Source organism: Pollicipes pollicipes, unplaced genomic scaffold (assembly GCF_011947565.3).
Source record: "Pollicipes pollicipes isolate AB1234 unplaced genomic scaffold, Ppol_2.1 Scaffold_6686;HRSCAF=7923_pilon_pilon_pilon, whole genome shotgun sequence".
Classification (NCBI taxonomy): domain Eukaryota; kingdom Metazoa; phylum Arthropoda; class Thecostraca; order Pollicipedomorpha; family Pollicipedidae; genus Pollicipes; species Pollicipes pollicipes.
The window spans coordinates 15,324,872-15,341,328 of record NW_023596921.1 but is presented as its reverse complement, the minus strand read 5'-3'; the positions used below and the strand labels follow the sequence as shown (position 1 = coordinate 15,341,328).

The window sequence follows — 16,457 nt, the reverse complement described above, 5'->3', positions numbered from 1 at the left end:
CGGCGGAGCGGGCGATGCTCCGCGCCGGCGCCGGGCCGCGTCGGCCGGGGCGCGGCCGCGCCGCCGCCGCCGCGCTCAGCGGCTGACCTGGCGCGCCGCCGCGCCGCGCGGCCGGCCGCGTCGGGCGGCGGCGCGGCCGGGCGGCCCCACACACGGGGCCACATCAGCAGCCGCGGCGGCACCGCTGCCGTCGGCCACCCACGGAGCGGCCCGCACGGCCGGGCGGCCCCAGGCCAGGCGTCACATCAGCAGCCGCGGCCGGACCGGCGTCGGAGCGCCGCACGGCGTCGGCGCGCGCCTCGTCGGGCGCGCTCCGACCCGGCGCTCACGCAGCACTGTCGCGCGCAGGTCCCGGCGCGAGCTTGCCCACTTGTGAAATTCATAAAACTCGCCCGCCGGCCGGGCCGTCGGCCGGTGTGTGGGGCGACGCCAGCGACGCGTCGGCTGGTCCGGTGAAACAGGAGCTAGGCTGCGCGCACGCCGACTATTCCTCCGTGCTGGGCGGCTCCTCGACCGGCTTCTCGGCCGGCTTCACCGGCTCCGGCTCCGACTCGGCCGGCTTCTCGGCCGGCTTCTCGGCGTCAGCCGGCGCCTGCGGCGGAGCAGAGCGACGTCTTGATCACGGGCACCACTGGCGCGCACGCCCACATCGTCAACAACAGATCCGAGGGTAGAAGCCAGCAAGGCCGAAGCACTGAAGTATTGGTGGACATCGGTTTAGCGCCACAGTGGAGTGTTTCCGAAAAGACGACTGAATTCAGCAAGTCAATAAAAAACACGTTTTTGGTTGCTGGAATATGACAAACATATTTTTTAGCTGAGCAGTCGCAAGATCAGACTTCGTTTGCGGGCCGAAGGTGGTAACAAGCCTCCGTTTGGACGGTGCCTACCCCTCCCTCTAAAAAGAATAAACTCAGTACCGCAATCGGCGACCGTTCGACCGAGCCATGTATCGATATGATTCTCGCGTCCAGCTGATGTCGTGAACGGTCACCTTCTGTGGGACTTGGCACTCACCTCTGGAGCCTTCTCTTCGGTCGAGACTTCCTCCTTCTTCTCATCTGTCGCGGGGGCTTCCGCCTCTTTCTCGTCTGTCACGGGAGCCGCCTCCTCTTTCTTCTCCTCCACGGCAGGTGCCTTCTCCTCCTCGGCAGCAGGCGCCTCCTTCTCCGTCGCCGGCTCCTTCTTCTCTTCCACCTCCTCCTTTTTCTCCTCGGCCGGCGTCTCCTCCTTCTTCTCCGCCGCCGGCGCCGTCTCCTCCTCCTTCTTCTCGACCTTCGGCCCTTCCGCCTTCACCTCGGCAGAAGCATCCTGCCAGACACAATACCATGTTTCAGCATCGCTCAAACATCATCACTGCGGCACAACCGAATCAATCCACATTCGTCGACAATACAAAACGAGACACACGCATCAATAAAGCCAGCGATATCAAATGCCAAGAGCCATGTGATGCCGACAAAACATGACCCCCCCCCCCCCCCCGCCCCACGAGCATAAAAGTCGCCGCACGAGGCCGGGAACACAGGCGCGCTTGCCCTTCGGCTGATATCAAAGACAGGAGAATGGTGAGACCAACGCCGGGTCCGGGTCCAGATCAGAGCCGGGTCCGATCCCATCGCTCTTCGACCCCCGCTGGCCGGTCGCGGGCTGAGCGAGGGCCAACCCAGGGGTGCGCTAGCCACTCGCGCCACGAGGGCGTCGCGCACGCCCGTGCCCCCAGCTGAGCGGCTGGTCAAGCGTCACTGCCTCGTGCGGAAGAGCGGTGTGCGACGTGTTGGATCTGCCTCTGCATGTGTTCGTTACTTAAGGACGCATCGACGACGCGGCCATTTTGGATATTTTTGCTCACGCAGCTCCTGTGAGTGTTGGAGCCCTGGATCCTCGTCAGCCCTCCTGACCCTGATCCGGTCCGAGGGTACCGGACAATCGTGCAGCACGGAACGAAGCTATCTGCTCGCGGAGTACGACCATACCGAGGCCGCGCGCAGCCCGCGGCTGGGCCCGCCCTCCGCCCTCCGCGGCCGTCGCTCTCGCGTCAGCGGCGAGCTGTCTGGGACCGCGCCACGCCCGTCAACAGCTGCCCCGACGGCCGGGCGCACCGGCAGCGGTCGACAGAGGTCCTGACAGACGGACCTGACAGACAGGCCTGACAGATGATCCTGACAAATGGTCCTGACAGGCGGCCCTGACAGGTGATTTGACGAACCGCCCTAGCAGATGACCCTGAAGTTGATCCTGACAGACGGCCCTGACAAATGATCCTGACAAACGGCCCTGACAGATGATCCTGACAGACGGCCGTGACAGATGGCCCTGACAGGCGGCCCTGACAGACGGACCGTCCAGCGGACGCGGCCCGACCGGTGGTCGACCAGATCCTCAAACTGCGTGAGATTTCATGCTGCCACAACGTGGCATTGTGCCCGTCAGCATGCCGGACGTGTCTGTGTGCGGCGCCACGGTCGTTCCCTGCCTGTGCGGCGGTTCCCCGCACATACGGCGTCCAGACACCACGTGGGTCGAGGACGCCGCTCTGTGGCCGGGGTGCCCGCCGGACCTCTGGGACGCAGCCAGCAAGCGTCCGTCCCGCTCGTTCACCGCAATAGTCCACAGACGGGCCGAATGCAAACGATGACGACAGGGAGCGGCCCCATTAAGCGCGGCCGCCCAGTGGAGCGCAGCTGGGACCCAGCCCGAATTCCTCCGCCCGCTGTTTTGGCCCAGCGTCGGCGACAAAAAAGCGTCACCAGCGGCACGGGCGCGCCAGATCGGTCGGCAGGCAGCCAAAGCAATTGGAGCAGAGAGTTGGCGGTGGTTAGCTCGACACCACCACAAAACTGGTCAAATAGACCAACTGACTGGACAAACGAAAACGAACGGACAATTCTCTGTTAAGGCTTAAAGGGCTTCGAGGAAAGAAAAGAGTGTGTGAAGAGTGTGAAAAGAGTGTGGATGTGTGAACTAGTGAAGTAAACACTCGAGCTAATGGAAGTGTTTCCGCTTCTGCTTTTCACACCATCAAAGACGAACTGTTATGCACCATTTATTTATGGTAAGTGTAAGGAGAAGCGTACCCTGCATAAAAATCGGCAAGTCTACAACAAGAATATGCACACTGGCTCGAACAAAATAACAAATGCACGGCCGTATTTGCCGCGTGAACTACAGGACGAAACGGCATGCTGGCCGTGCACGCTAGGTCATATGCTGACTGTGCACACTAGGTCATATCCCAGCCGGTGGCGAGTCGCTTCCGGCGGCGCGCCCCCTGCGCGCTGGCGTCGTTCATCCGCCTCGGCCCTGCCATCTAACCGCAGTCGCGCGAACCTCAAGCTGACTGGCGCTGCACCAGGGGCGCGGGAGGCCCGAGGCATGGCGTTGAGGGGCGAGAGAAGAGGGCTGGCCGCCGCTCCGGCGCCATGAAAGACAATCAGACTGCCGTGCAGGGTGCTAGTTTACCTCGGCCGCCGGGGCGGCATCGCCTCCCTCCTTCGGCGCCTCCGCTGGCGCCGCCGGCTCCTCAGCCTGCCACAAAGCAAGTGGCGCGTCAGGCGACGGAAACTCCCCCACCTGCTGCGCAGCACGTGACGACACCCGCGCCCGCCGCACCAGCCGGTCATCAGCGCCACACGCGGCACAACGACGCAATCCGAATCGTTAACGAGATAATCATGATCGCATGGGTCACCAGGCGCGCATGCACGGCCCGCAGATTCAGCGGGCGGCGTTGGGGGGAAGGGGGGGGGGGAGCGGGCGGGGCACGCACCTTGGCCTCCTGCGGGGCGGCGGGCGCCTCCTCGGCTGGCTTCTCCTCCGTGGCGGCTTCCGTCTCCACCTTGGCCTGCCGGACAGACGGCGCCTGTCAGCTGTCGGCCGGCCTCACCTCTGGCCGGTCCGGCCTCACGCCCACACACACACGTCTGCCGGGGGCCGAGGACAGGCCGGCCCCGACGCGGTCTGCCGGCACGCACGGACGCGCCGCCCGGGAGCCGGGACCGCCGAGTGTCCCAGAACGGCCGTCACCACCACAGCACAGCACAGCCCCCAGGGCGCTGGCGAGACCCACCGGGGCGCGGCGGCCCAGGCGCGCCAGCAACCAGCGCCAGCAGTCCATGGCCGGCTCGGGCGGCGGCGGCGGCGCGAAGACGGCCGACGCCCGACGCCAGCCGCCAGAGCCAGAATTAGACGCCGATCGACGGGAACCGGTACGTCACAGCTGAGTCACGTCACGTGGTCGACCGGAGACCGGAAATAGGAGGTCGGCCGGCTGGCCACACCCCCTTCGAGGGTTCATCACGGGTCGAGTCCGGCCAGATGAGGCAGAGCGGCTGTGAAGCAGCCCCGACAAAACCCGGGACCAGCACGGACCGCGCTGGTGAACCGAAGGTGGTGAGAGCTCAGAGCAGAGAGAAGGCTCAGAAGATGGACGAACACGCCGTAAGAAGCCAAATATGATGGACAAACGTGCCAAACACGCATGCGCTCATGACTTCAGAAGAGAATGTGACACAAGCGTAAGAAGGTCAGACGATGGACAAACATGCCGTGAGAGACCACCCGTCCTTTCGGAAAGAAAGGGACCGTTGAGGTAAAGGTAAAAATCACTTTAAATTTCAGACAGCGGATAAAATAAAGAACAAGTCAGTGAGATAAAGCAAGTTTTCTGGTGTAGGAACTGACAGCAAGTCCGGACATAGCTCGGTGGGTTGGATAGCCGGTGCCCGGTGCCTCGTAACCGGCGACCGGCGAGGCGACCGGCGACTGGCGACTGGCGACCGGCGACCGGCGACCGGCGACCGGCGACCGGTGCCGGACGCCGCCACGCTCCGGGCGCGGGCTCACCTCAGCCGGGTCCGACATGGCTGGCGGGGGAGTGAGGTGCGGACGGCGGGGAGGCAGTGGGTCGACTGCGACGCGACTGAGGCCCAGCTCGGCCCCGGCCTCCCTTATAAGGCCGCCGGCGGCCGCGGCCCCCGGCGGCCCCTGCAGCCCGCGCCGGCCGAACCTCCGGCCGGCCGGCCACCAGGAAAGACGGGCAACACCGACGGACGCCCCGCGAGGCTGTCACGACACCGATGCTACGGTATCGGTAGCAAAAGCTCCTGCCCACAGGAGTACTAAGACATCAGTCATACGCGGCATCACTTATACTGCAAAAGCTTATACAGACTGAGCTTATACGCGACATTACCTCTACCTCAAAGGCTTATACACGACAGGAGTGATACACGACAAAACTTAAGTTTATATTCATCATCACAAATCTTTACGTAATAAGTAGTCTTCGCTTATATGCGACATTATTTCTACTGCAAAAAATTAATACAAAATGTGCGAGCAACACGATAAAACTTACGCTACAAAATAGTCATTACCACAGCAAACACTTACACTTCTACAAACACTTCTATAGCAAACACTTCTACCGCAAACACTTAGTTTTGTCGAGTAGCACTAATGTCGCGTTTGAGTACATGCCGTAGGAGTAAAATCGTGCACAAGCAATGATTATATTTTTTTTGCAGTAGAAGTAATGACGAGTTTAATTTTTTGAAGCATAAATTTTATCATGAAGCACCAATGTCGCGCATAAGTTTTTGCAGTAGAAGTAACGTCGTGTGTAAGTAGTGGCTGTGTAAGTATTTGCAGTAAAAGTAATGACCAGTATAGGTTTTTGCAATACAAGTTTTGTCGCGTAACACTTTGTTCGGCTTTTGTTGTAGTACTAATGCCGCGGAACCGCGAACAGGCCGGAGTCGGTAGCCCACAGCTTCAGGCATTCGGCACCTCGCAAGAAAGACATAATTTTAGCTACGTCTCGTCACATTCAGCTCAAAACTAGTGAGCCGACAACCAAACATCGGCGTCTGTTGACTGAAGCGGTCCGCTGTCCAGGGGTTCTTCAGTCACTGGTGTCTGGGCGCAGATGTATGGCATGCCGTGACGTCACTGGTGTCTGCGCGCAGGTGTATGGCATGCCGTGACGTCACTGGTGTCTGGGCGCAGGTGTATGGCGTGCCGTGACGTCACTGGTGTCTGCGCGCAGGTGTATGGCATGCCGTGACGTCACTGGTGTCTGGGCGCAGGTGTATGGCTGCCGTGACGTCACTGGTGTCTGGGCGCAGGTGTGTGGCATGCCGTGACGTCATCACTCGCCTGTTCAGCCCAGCACGGGTCGGAGCCCCATACCTGCATCTGCCACGTGCGGATGCGCTAACGAGTCATTAAGGACTGCACGTGATGAATACCCGGTCATGTGATCCATACGCACATTGGAGTTTCTGTTTAATTCGTTTTCGGCTTGTGGCTGCCAGGAATTAAATGAAAGAATGGAGATACCAATACAGCCACTTTGACGTATGGTATCTGGGCGCTGGACCAAATGGAGCTGCCAGTGTAATACGATTTGTCCGCTTTCCCGTGTCATGGGATTATCCTGGTGCTATAGCAGATGTGAAGAAGGGGGATTTATGCATGCCTCGGCAGGTGGTAGGAGACAAATGTTGCTGGCGTGAAGTACGAGATCCCTTAAAAAAACGTAAAATTGCTTAAAGGAAATGTTCCGCATTTGAAGGCACTGAAGTCAGCAACAGGCAAGATGAAATTAGCTCACTTATAACTACTGATATACTTTTAAGCTGAAAAGGCCGCTCTAGTCAACACAATTAATCCGTTTAGTAAATACGCTCATCAATACGTTATTGTTTGATTACGCCATCACACCTTGCGCAACCTTGATTCAGAGCCGATTGACGGCCGCCATAGCTGGAAATCGTGCTTACGAATGCCACATAAGAACAACTCAACAATTATGTTTTGCTCGGCCTGGTCGCCGCACGGCTTAAGGAAACTGCAGGATTTGAATGGCGTTATGGCGTCATGGCTCCCTGGGTGACCTTGAAATAGTCTCCCGAAAAAGTCTGCACACCTTCACGAACGTGTAGCTCAGAAACTGGACGGGGTTAGGTTCTAAGAAAGGGGATGTAAAATGAAGCGAACCATTTTCAAGATGCCCATTTCCGCTCAAAAGCCATACCAATGTGAACACTCCCAAGCGCTCGCAGCATCCTCCGTCTGTTGGACCGTACTATGTCTTGGCACGATTATTTGCCGATTATTTGCCGATTATTTGCCGCCTCACGATATTCGGGTGACGCTGGGTGAACTAAAAATTATCGTTCGGCATAACCGACGAGATTTATCCCCTCTCATCCTGTCCGGAAATGGTCGTGCTAAAAACCGAACACCTCGGCAGCTAGTGCCTACGCCAAAAGACCCATCCCGCGCCGCGGGCAAAGCGCATACAGACAGGGAGGCTCCCAATACAGCCTACTGCGGCCATGCCAAGCGCCCGTGGGGTGCCAACAAGGCTCTGACCTGGGCGACCAGAACCCGGAGGTGCAAGGCAGGCGAACAACAGCGTAAAGTGATGGGCTTAGAGCGTGCACGCACACCCCTCAGGATTGTCGGTGCGCAGTGATAACGTTAAAACGACCACAACATATAATATCTCGCCAGGACAATGGCCTCCTGTCGTCGTTTTCAGATGGATAAGATGGTTCGGAAAAGTGGGCTGCCTGGTGCCTTCAGGTGCAGACGCAGATGCAGACCATGCAGACCTTCATCGCAACCGCTACGTCGCACCCCGTTCAGTGAGGAGAGCCTTCGCGGCGACAGAGGACGCGTATTTTCAGGGTCGCCACAAGGCGCACGACTCGACCAAAGCTCATAATTCATGCAGCTAGTTTATAAGCGACATGCAAATGACTCCGACACCATGGGACGGAGGTGATCCTTCACGAGAGACGCCGAGCCCGCATACTGAGCCCGTGCGGCGCCTCTGCCCACGGCCAGACCAGGAGGCACGGCGGCGCGTCCGATCCGGATGTCGGCCTGAACGGGACGCCACCCGTCGGACAAGACCTGCCTACGAGGCACGGAGGCTGCAGCCTTGGCTTGGGGTTCAGGGCCTGACGTCCGCTGCTGGCATGGTGAGCCGGCGAGGTCTTTGGCATTACTTCAGATTCGCGTCCAAGAATTACCGCCTTTCGTAATCACAACCACGTCTGAACAAATACTTGAGGGTGTGATGCATTACCAGCATTCACGAATGCACATTTTTTCCTCCTAAAAGTTCACCAAGGCAGTCTGCCTATTCTGCAGGCGCCATGTCGGATACGGTCCTGACCACTCCCAGACTAGCGGCTGCATTCTCAGCAGAGGCGCACGACAAGCAGGCGGCTGGCCGGGTGGGAGGCGTGGACCGCGAAGACGCATGCCCACTGATCCAGAGCAGGCGCGGCCAGTATTCATGACAGACGAATATGGAACGCGCGAGCTTCATTTTTGCCTCCTTTATCGCGACTCGGTGCTGTAGAAAGCGCTGGTAAAACACAGTAAATAAGGAATCGAAAACCACATGCAGCATATTTCAACGTCACGAACACCAACTTGTAAAACTCGTCCTCGACAAGCTCTTGGCAATGCGACTCCACGCCACAGACCGCGCCGCCTGGCAGCACCTGTTGGCTGTTGGCATGTAACCCGGGCTACAGCACTCGCGGGTTGTTTGCGATGTAAACGGGGCTAGAGCACCTAACGACTGTTCACGATGTGAGTCAGGCTGCAGCACTTCCTGGCAGTTCGTGATGAAAGCGGGCTACTGACTACAAGAGCGGACCTTGCCGGATCAGCACCAGTCCCGACTCGCCGCGCCGTCACGCTCCCGCCGGCCGACGACCTCCCGGCGGCGGGGGGGGGGGGGGGAGGGGAGGGGCAGCCGCGGAGCAGAGCGGCTATGCGGGCCGCACCGCCCCGACCGGCCCTCGACACCGTCGGCCTCGGCTGAGGCGGAAACGCGCTCCGGTAAGGGGTAACCGGCGGTGATGCATCAGCGCGCGTGCGCCCCTCATGTCTGGTGCGACGCGCCAGCCGACGGGCGCGGCGGCAGCGGGGGGGGGGGGGGGAGCGTCGCTCCCACGCCACGTCTGGTGCTTGGGGCCGGCGAGTGGGGAGGGGCGTGGCCGCGGAACTGCGACGCCGGCCGCGCTGGCAGGAGACCAACACCGGCGCCCACGGGGAACGCATCCCGGCGACGACAGACGGCCAATACCGACACTGACAGAGAACGAGCGCAGGCACGAACAGAACGCGAACAAGGCCAAGACAAAATACAAACACAAACGTTTCGTAAAAAACCGCACCTCATCATGAATATTAATGGTCATTAATACCAACGGGAAACTGGATTGCATTACGTATTGCATGTCTGTGTCAAATATTCCAATTGAACATACGACGCCAATCAAATATTCGATATAGATCTGAAAGTTGCAGTTAGTAGGCTACGTGAAACGTGGACAGAGTTTCTAGACATGACTTGTTTTTTATGTTCTTGTTAACAAACCTTGTTTCCACATTTAGCAACATCTCACGGTTTTGGGTGACAGCACCAAATGTGGACCATGTTTCTTGAATGGAAAACATTTTTGGGGAAAACGGCATTGCATCACCGCTTGTGCGCAGTATCCCAGACGTCCGTACGACGACCGTCGTGCGATGAAACATGGGTAGTGTGGTATGATGGAAATGTGAATCATTTCAAAGCTCTTACGTGGCATTTATTACGTGCTGGTGCATGACGCATCATTTTAAGGGCAGAATGAGAGCTTGCAGTTAGTTGTTGCATACAGGTTATGACCTTGCTGCAATGTGACGCACACAAACGGCGCTTGTGCCCGTGTGCAATGGATTAAGCTGAAGAGGCTGCCCATCGCTGAAGTATCGAGGATTTTTTTTTAACCTCTCGAGAACCCATCAGTTGACGCAAGCAATTTTGGAGGACCTAACCTGTGATTTACTGAATGAGGTGCAAGCGTGAAATCTTAAGTATATTTCGGTGATCGGTCATTTTACATACTATCCTATTCACTCACCCAAGGCCAAAAACTGATATCGCATTGTTTAAGATGTACTTTGTTAAAACCGAAGTACCATAGTCAAGGTATTTTGGATCGCTGCTGTCTAAGCAACGTCACTAGTATTAGTCAAACATCTTGCACGTTAGATGACACTGACATGGAATTTGAGGCGCATTTGATGTATTTCTGTAAAATTAAGGACAAGTGACAAAACATGTATTGCGACTGTCTTAGTACTTGCGGGTTAATGCCGGGCAAGCTTTGTGGCACAGCGGGCTTTTGCGGGAAAAGTTGCGCCTCCAGTTCGGATCGTACCGACCGACTACATTACGATGGACTGATATTGTCAGTTGAACACATGTGAACACCGATAACAGGTGAATGACACGTCCAGCAAGTAAAATAAAAAAGGCAAATAATATTAGCACCAAGATGACATCTATCTATGCCGTCCCCGGGCCATATGGACTTCGACAGTGGTTACACGGCAAGTTCTGCAGCAGCGCGTTCAAGGCCGCTCCTCATCGGACGTCTACGCCCTCCCGAGTGGCGAGCGCACCGGCTGCTCCAGCGCTCCAGGCCAGGCAGAGGCCCAGAGACCCATTCCCCACTTCCGGGGCATGACCAACATGCCCCATTTCCGGTCTCCGTTCAGCTGGTCGCGAGGCGCTTAATCAAAAAGTGGGCCATCGAGGTCCAGCTGTTCCCCGTGCACCGGAACACTACGGCGGCCGCGAGCGGACGCCTCCGCACGGTCGATCCTGACCAGAACAACGCAAGGCCGCGGCGCCGCCCGGCGCGTGTGTCGCGTTCCTCACCACCCAGACCACATTCCTGCATACGCGACGGGCCGTCGATTTCGGAGTAGAGTGCCACCTAATACGGGCCTTCTAGTGAAGCTGCATGGAGCGGAATGGCATCTGCTGACATTGCGTCATGCCGCTAAATTTACCCCGGCGCGCCACGCCGAACCGGCGCGCTAGAGCGCTTGTACGTTCAGCTGACTGCGCCACCCGTGAAGACCGGTGCCGGAACATGCACTATGTACGCAAACGGGCCTGAGCTGCTCGGCGGCGGCGCGGATGGCGCCCGGCGGCGTCGGCTGCACAGAGCGGCAGGCATCGCGGGTTACATCAGTTGATAAGCACCAGCCGGGGATGCCGATAGTTCTGAGAGTGGCTGCATCTGTCTGGCGGCCCTTGCATCAGGGAGCGCCAGCCAAGGACAGCGCAGCGTGACGCCCGGCCGGTCACCCGGCCTGCCCGGCTCACAGCCGTCCCGTCGCAGACGCCGGGGCACCACCCCCTCCCCTCCGTGCCTTTTAAATTGAGCTGCCCACCGGGGACCTCAATTTAGAAGGGACACTGCCGTGCAAGCACAGGCACCATTGATGATGTGTTTGACACTTCCGTGATAAGACGCCAGGTTTAGGTGGTCTCCCATTGACAACATCCAAAAGTCTTTGCACGTCGCAAACATAAAGGAACAACAGAACCATGTGCTCCATAATTTCGAGCTTGCCCTTGAATTGCCGAAATGGCGGCAGAGTTCCTCGCCGGGCACTTCCCCCCCCCCCTCCCCTGATAATTGGCGATTAATCGACGCAGTTTTCTTTTTATATGCGAAACGGTGGTTTTCCATTTGTTAACGATATACGATACTGACTGCAATGGAAATAAAAATGGTGAGTGGCAAAACAACAGGAGTAACGCTGACCGAGCCCTGGCGATCAAGGCTCGGTTGAAACAATAGGTGATATATGCAGAAACACCACCACGAGTGCAATATTTGCGGCGTCCACGGCTTCTGTAGTACTACGGACAAGTTGGAAACTATCATGCCCTTATTCCACCCTTGCGCAGGGTGCCGCATGTGCCCCTAACTCGAGCAATAGCATTGTCATCACATGAGTGCACACCGTACACAAAATGCCGACAACTCCATGCATATCACGATCAAATTACATGACCACCCCAACATCGTGCCTATAAATGTCGTCATGGTAGCCTTCTGGAGGGGCGGGTACATGATGCAGCGATGCTGCACGGTGTGCAGAACATCCTGCAGCTGCTTGTCATCCGTGACGACTGGTGCAGTCCCGGGTCACTTCGGTCAAGCTCGCCGGCGGCTGGCCCGTCGACGCCTCTAACGCCGGCGGCCAGCTGCCGACAGTCAGCACGTGATGACCAGGGCCCACGGGCGAGCGTGTCATCAAGTGTCACCAACAGACTCGATGGCAGGCGTCGGATCAGCAGTGCTGCATAGCCATCAACTCTGCTGATGACAGGCACCGGACGAACTCGCCCCGCGCGGTCCCCTCGCCAGGCGGGTGGCTCCAGCCCCGCGCATTGTCAACGGGCTGACGAGTGTGCATATAACCAGGACACCACAGGTCAGCTGGACCCACCCTGCGCCTTTGCTGCGCTGCTCTGAGCCTTGCTTAAGTCAGATGGCCGGTGCGACGAACGCTCCTGTCCATGGCCTGGCTCCCACCACCTCCCCACCCGCTGCCAGTTGAGCCGGGTGGCTGCCGGGTGGCGCGGTGGACGACCTCGTCCATCGTTCCAAGTGCATACCGCACTGCACCACCAAATTTCTCCAAATGTATCCAGACACTCCTGGACTTCACCGGTACGTTAGCACGGACAACGCTGCACGTTCTGGGAATCGCTCAGCTGAGCTACAGCTGAATCTGAGCCTTTGACCCTCACATGCTGGCTATCGGAAGTCAGCGGCCCTCAAAATCGATATGGAATGTGTCACCAGCGCCGTTTGCAGCGCAGCGTTCCGATGCTGGCGCGGCCAGTCCGCCGCCTGTTGCTGGGCCACATGGGCTTGCACGGTCCCGTGCTAGAGCTTTGGAGCCATGTCGAAAAATCGCGATCTCTTACAAATAGCAGCCATGCTTGACGACGTCTGGCAGCGTGGTGTTTACCAACAGTCGAGGATGCAACGTCCCTTCCGGAGGATTCTGTGAGTAGCTCTCTGTTCTGCAAGACTTATACCGGGTGCCACCCAGCCTCGCCGCGCTGTGCGGGCCGGCGTCATGCGGCGCCGGTGTACCGAGGATCGGGCAGCAGCTCAGGCTGGGCCGCAGGACAGCTGACGGCACCGGTATACGAGGGTCTGGCAACAGCTCGGGCCGGACCGGGCCCGGCCGCAGGACAGCTGACGGCACCGGTATACGAGGGTCTGGCAACAGCTCGGGCCGGACAGGACCGGGCCGCAGGACCGCCGACGGCACCGGCATACAAGGGTCTGGCATCAGCTCGGGCCGGACCGGGCCCGGCCGCAGGACAGCTGACGGCACCGGTATACGAGGGTCTGGCAACAGCTCGGGCCGGACCGGGCCGGGCCGCAGGACAGCTGACGGCACCGGTATACGAGGGTCTGGCAACAGCTCGGGCCGGACCGGGACGGGCCGCAGGACAGCTGACGGCACCGGTATACGAGGGTCTGGCATCAGCTCGGGCCGGACCGGGCCGGGCCGCAGGACAGCTGACGGCACCGGTATACGAGGGTCTGGCAACAGCTCGGGCCGGACAGGACCGGGCCGCAGGACAGCTGACGGCACCGGTATACGAGGGTCTGGCGACAGCTCAGGCCGGACCGGGCCGGGCCGCAGGACCGCCGACGGCACCGGTATACGAGGGTCTGGCAACAGCTCAGGCCGGACCGGGCCGGGCCGCAGGACAGCTGACGGCACCGGTATACGAGGGTTTGGCAACAGCTCGGGCCGGACCGGGCCGGGCCGCAGGACAGCTGACGGCACCGGTATACGAGGGTTTGGCAACAGCTCGGACCGGGCCGGGCCGGGCCGCAGGACAGCTGACGGCACCGGTATACGAGGGTCTGGCATCAGCTCGGGCCGGACCGGGCCGGGCCGCAGGACAGCTGACGGCACCGGTATACGAGGGTCTGGCATCAGCTCGGGCCGGACCGGGACGGGCCGCAGGACAGCTGACGGCACCGGTGCACGAGGGTCTGGCATCAGCTCGGGCCGGACCGGGACGGGCCGCAGGACAGCTGACGGCACCGGTATACGAGGGTCTGGCATCAGCTCGGGCCGGACCGGGACGGGCCGCAGGACAGCCGGTGCGGAGCAGTTGCGACCACGGCTACACGACGAACAAATGTAGCGCACCAGGACGCATTCATTTCCACTTTCTTCTATCGCGACTTCATGCTTTAAGCCGCACTGTTGAAACGCAGTGACTGATCGAGACCGCCCTGTAGCGCATCTCAGCTTCACGAGCACTTCTATAGCAAATCGGTTTCCCCGAGTTCTTGGCACGACGGCCTGCCAGCCAGAGGCCACGCCGCCTGCCAGCACCTCTTGGCCACGTGAACGGGGCTGATACCTGGCAGAGGACTCGATCGAACTGATCCGGGACTGCACCAATCTCACGGGGAATGAGGCAGCCGCATCTGTTCCTAGCGACCGTCTAACACCGCCATACTACGTTCCCCCTCTAGAGGGATCGCGTATCGCGCAGGTGCCGTACTGAGAAGGTGCGATTTCATCGAAATGTGCAGTTGTTGGTATGCCATCGGATACTTAACGTACTCACAATGTACTGCCTAACGCTGGTTGACGCTAACGGCGTGTATCTGACCGTGAAGTGGGGAACAAGCTTGAGCCCTTCAACTGTTAACTTTACTCCAAAAGTAAATCCTGCAAGTTCTCTACCGACACCAAAGTTGTACTGTGTGTTTGTCTTGTTTTTGTTCTTTGGTTTTGGTGGGTTTTCTGGTCGGGTAGACGGCGCTGCTCAGGTGTGGCAGTCCGGACTGTTGCGATTCGGCACGAAATCGTTCGTAGAGGCATCGACTGTCAGCCAGAGCCGGCTTGACCCAGCGCGGTGCGCCCTCCCGGGGCCATCTGACCCAGCCTGGTCCGCCGTTCCCTGTGCCATCTGACCCAGCCTGGTCCGCCGTTCCCGGTGCCATCTGACCCAGCCTGGCCCGCCGTTCCCGGTGTCATCTGACCCAGCCTGGTCCGCCGTTCCCGGTGTCATCTGACCCAGCCTGGCCCTCCGTTCCCTGTGCCATCTGACCCAGCCTGGTCCGCCGTTCCCGGTGCCATCTGACCCAGCCTGGTCCGCCGTTCCCGGTGCCATCTGACCCAGCCTGGTCCGCCGTTCCCTGTGCCATATGACCCAGCCTGGTCCGCCGTTCCCTGTGCCATCTGACCCAGCCTGGTCCGCCGTTCCCGGTGCCATCTGACCCAGCCTGGTCCGCCGTTCCCTGTGCCATCTGACCCAGCCTGATCCGCCGTTCCCTGTGCCATCTGACCCAGCCTGGTCCGCCGTTCCCGGTGCCATCTGACCCAGCCTGGTCCGCCGTTCTCGGTGCCATCTGACCCAGCCTGGTCCGCCGTTCCCTGTGCCATCTGACCCAGCCTGGTCCGCCGTTCCCTGTGCCATCTGACCCAGCCTGGTCCGCCCTTCCCTGTGTCATCTGACCCAGCCTGGTCCGCCGTTCCCTGTGCCATCTGACCCAGCCTGGTCCGCCGTTCCCTGTGTCATCTGACCCAGCCTGGTCCGCCCTTCCCTGTGCCATCTGACCCAGCCTGGTCCGCCGTTCCCTGTGTCATCTGACCCAGCCTGGTCCGCCCTTCCCGGTGCCATCTGACCCAGCCTGGTCCGCCGTTCCCTGTGCCATATGACCCAGCCTGGTCCGCCGTTCCCTGTGCCATATGACCCAGCCTGGTCCGCCGTTCCCTGTGTCATCTGACCCAGCCTGATACGCCGTTCCCGGTGCCATCTGACCCAGCCTGGTCCGCCGTTCCCTGTGCCATATGACCCAGCCTGGCCCTCCGTTCCCTGTGCCATCTGACCCAGCCTGGTCCGCCGTTCCCTGTGTCATCTGACCCAGCCTGGCCCTCCGTTCCCTGTGCCATCTGACCCAGCCTGGTCCGCTGTTCCCGGTGTCATCTGACCCAGCCCGGCCCTCCGTTCCCGCCGCTATCGATTAGCACTCGCCTCGGGCGCAGTCTGTGTTTATTTGGCCGGCGTCGGCGCCGCCGCTTCACCGTCTCCGTGCCGGCCCCGGTGTGTACGCCACGGCCCGGGCGCGGCGCGGCACGCGACGGCGCGACCCTGTGAGCCGCGCCACGTGGCGCACGCCCCGCGGCGTCCACCCGTCCCCGCCCCTCCCTCCCTGGCTCCCCGCCTCGGCGACACTGCGCGCCTCGTCGTCCGGCCCAGCGCCGCAGTCAGACAATCAGCAGTCGCGAGACTAATCTGGAGGCAAGGCCTCGCTCTCTCCATAAGCAGTGGACGCTAAAAACGGCTCGGTGTCGGCGCGCGCGGAGCCGGTGTGTCCGTGGCGCGGCCCGGGACGGCGCCGTGCCTTTCGTCAGGTCACACGTCAACAGATGACCGGCCACGCGACCGCCAGGAATGCGACACACCCGACGTTGCCGAGGCCCCTCCGATCGGCACGTGCTTCGACATTGCTATCTCTGCGCTCTACGGGCCCGTCCCAGAGACGTCACCGTTGAGAATCCGGTTTCAGCCAGTAACACGCCTA

At 60.0% G+C, this 16,457-nt stretch overlaps 1 protein-coding gene across 7 annotated transcripts in view; it reads right to left on the bottom strand.

Annotated features, from left to right (window-relative positions):
• Window positions 1-278: 278 nt before the first annotated feature.
• Window positions 279-16,457, bottom strand: part of LOC119107811 (fibrous sheath CABYR-binding protein) — a 41,346-nt gene continuing 25,167 nt past the window's right edge. For 4 of the 7 annotated variants that reach the window (XM_037231363.1, XM_037231361.1, XM_037231362.1 and 1 more), the window contains 4 exons: window positions 3,770-3,844; window positions 3,463-3,528; window positions 1,018-1,311; window positions 282-592 (listed from right to left, as the gene is read on the bottom strand). In XM_037231363.1, the coding sequence (XP_037087258.1) occupies window positions 485-592; window positions 1,018-1,311; window positions 3,463-3,528; window positions 3,770-3,844 (543 nt within the window). In that variant the 3' untranslated portion in view covers window positions 282-484. Of the gene's footprint in view, window positions 593-1,017; window positions 1,312-3,462; window positions 3,529-3,769; window positions 3,845-4,845; window positions 4,917-16,457 lie in introns of those variants that run through there. The other 3 variants (XM_037231367.1, XM_037231364.1, XM_037231360.1) reach the window with 3 other exon arrangements.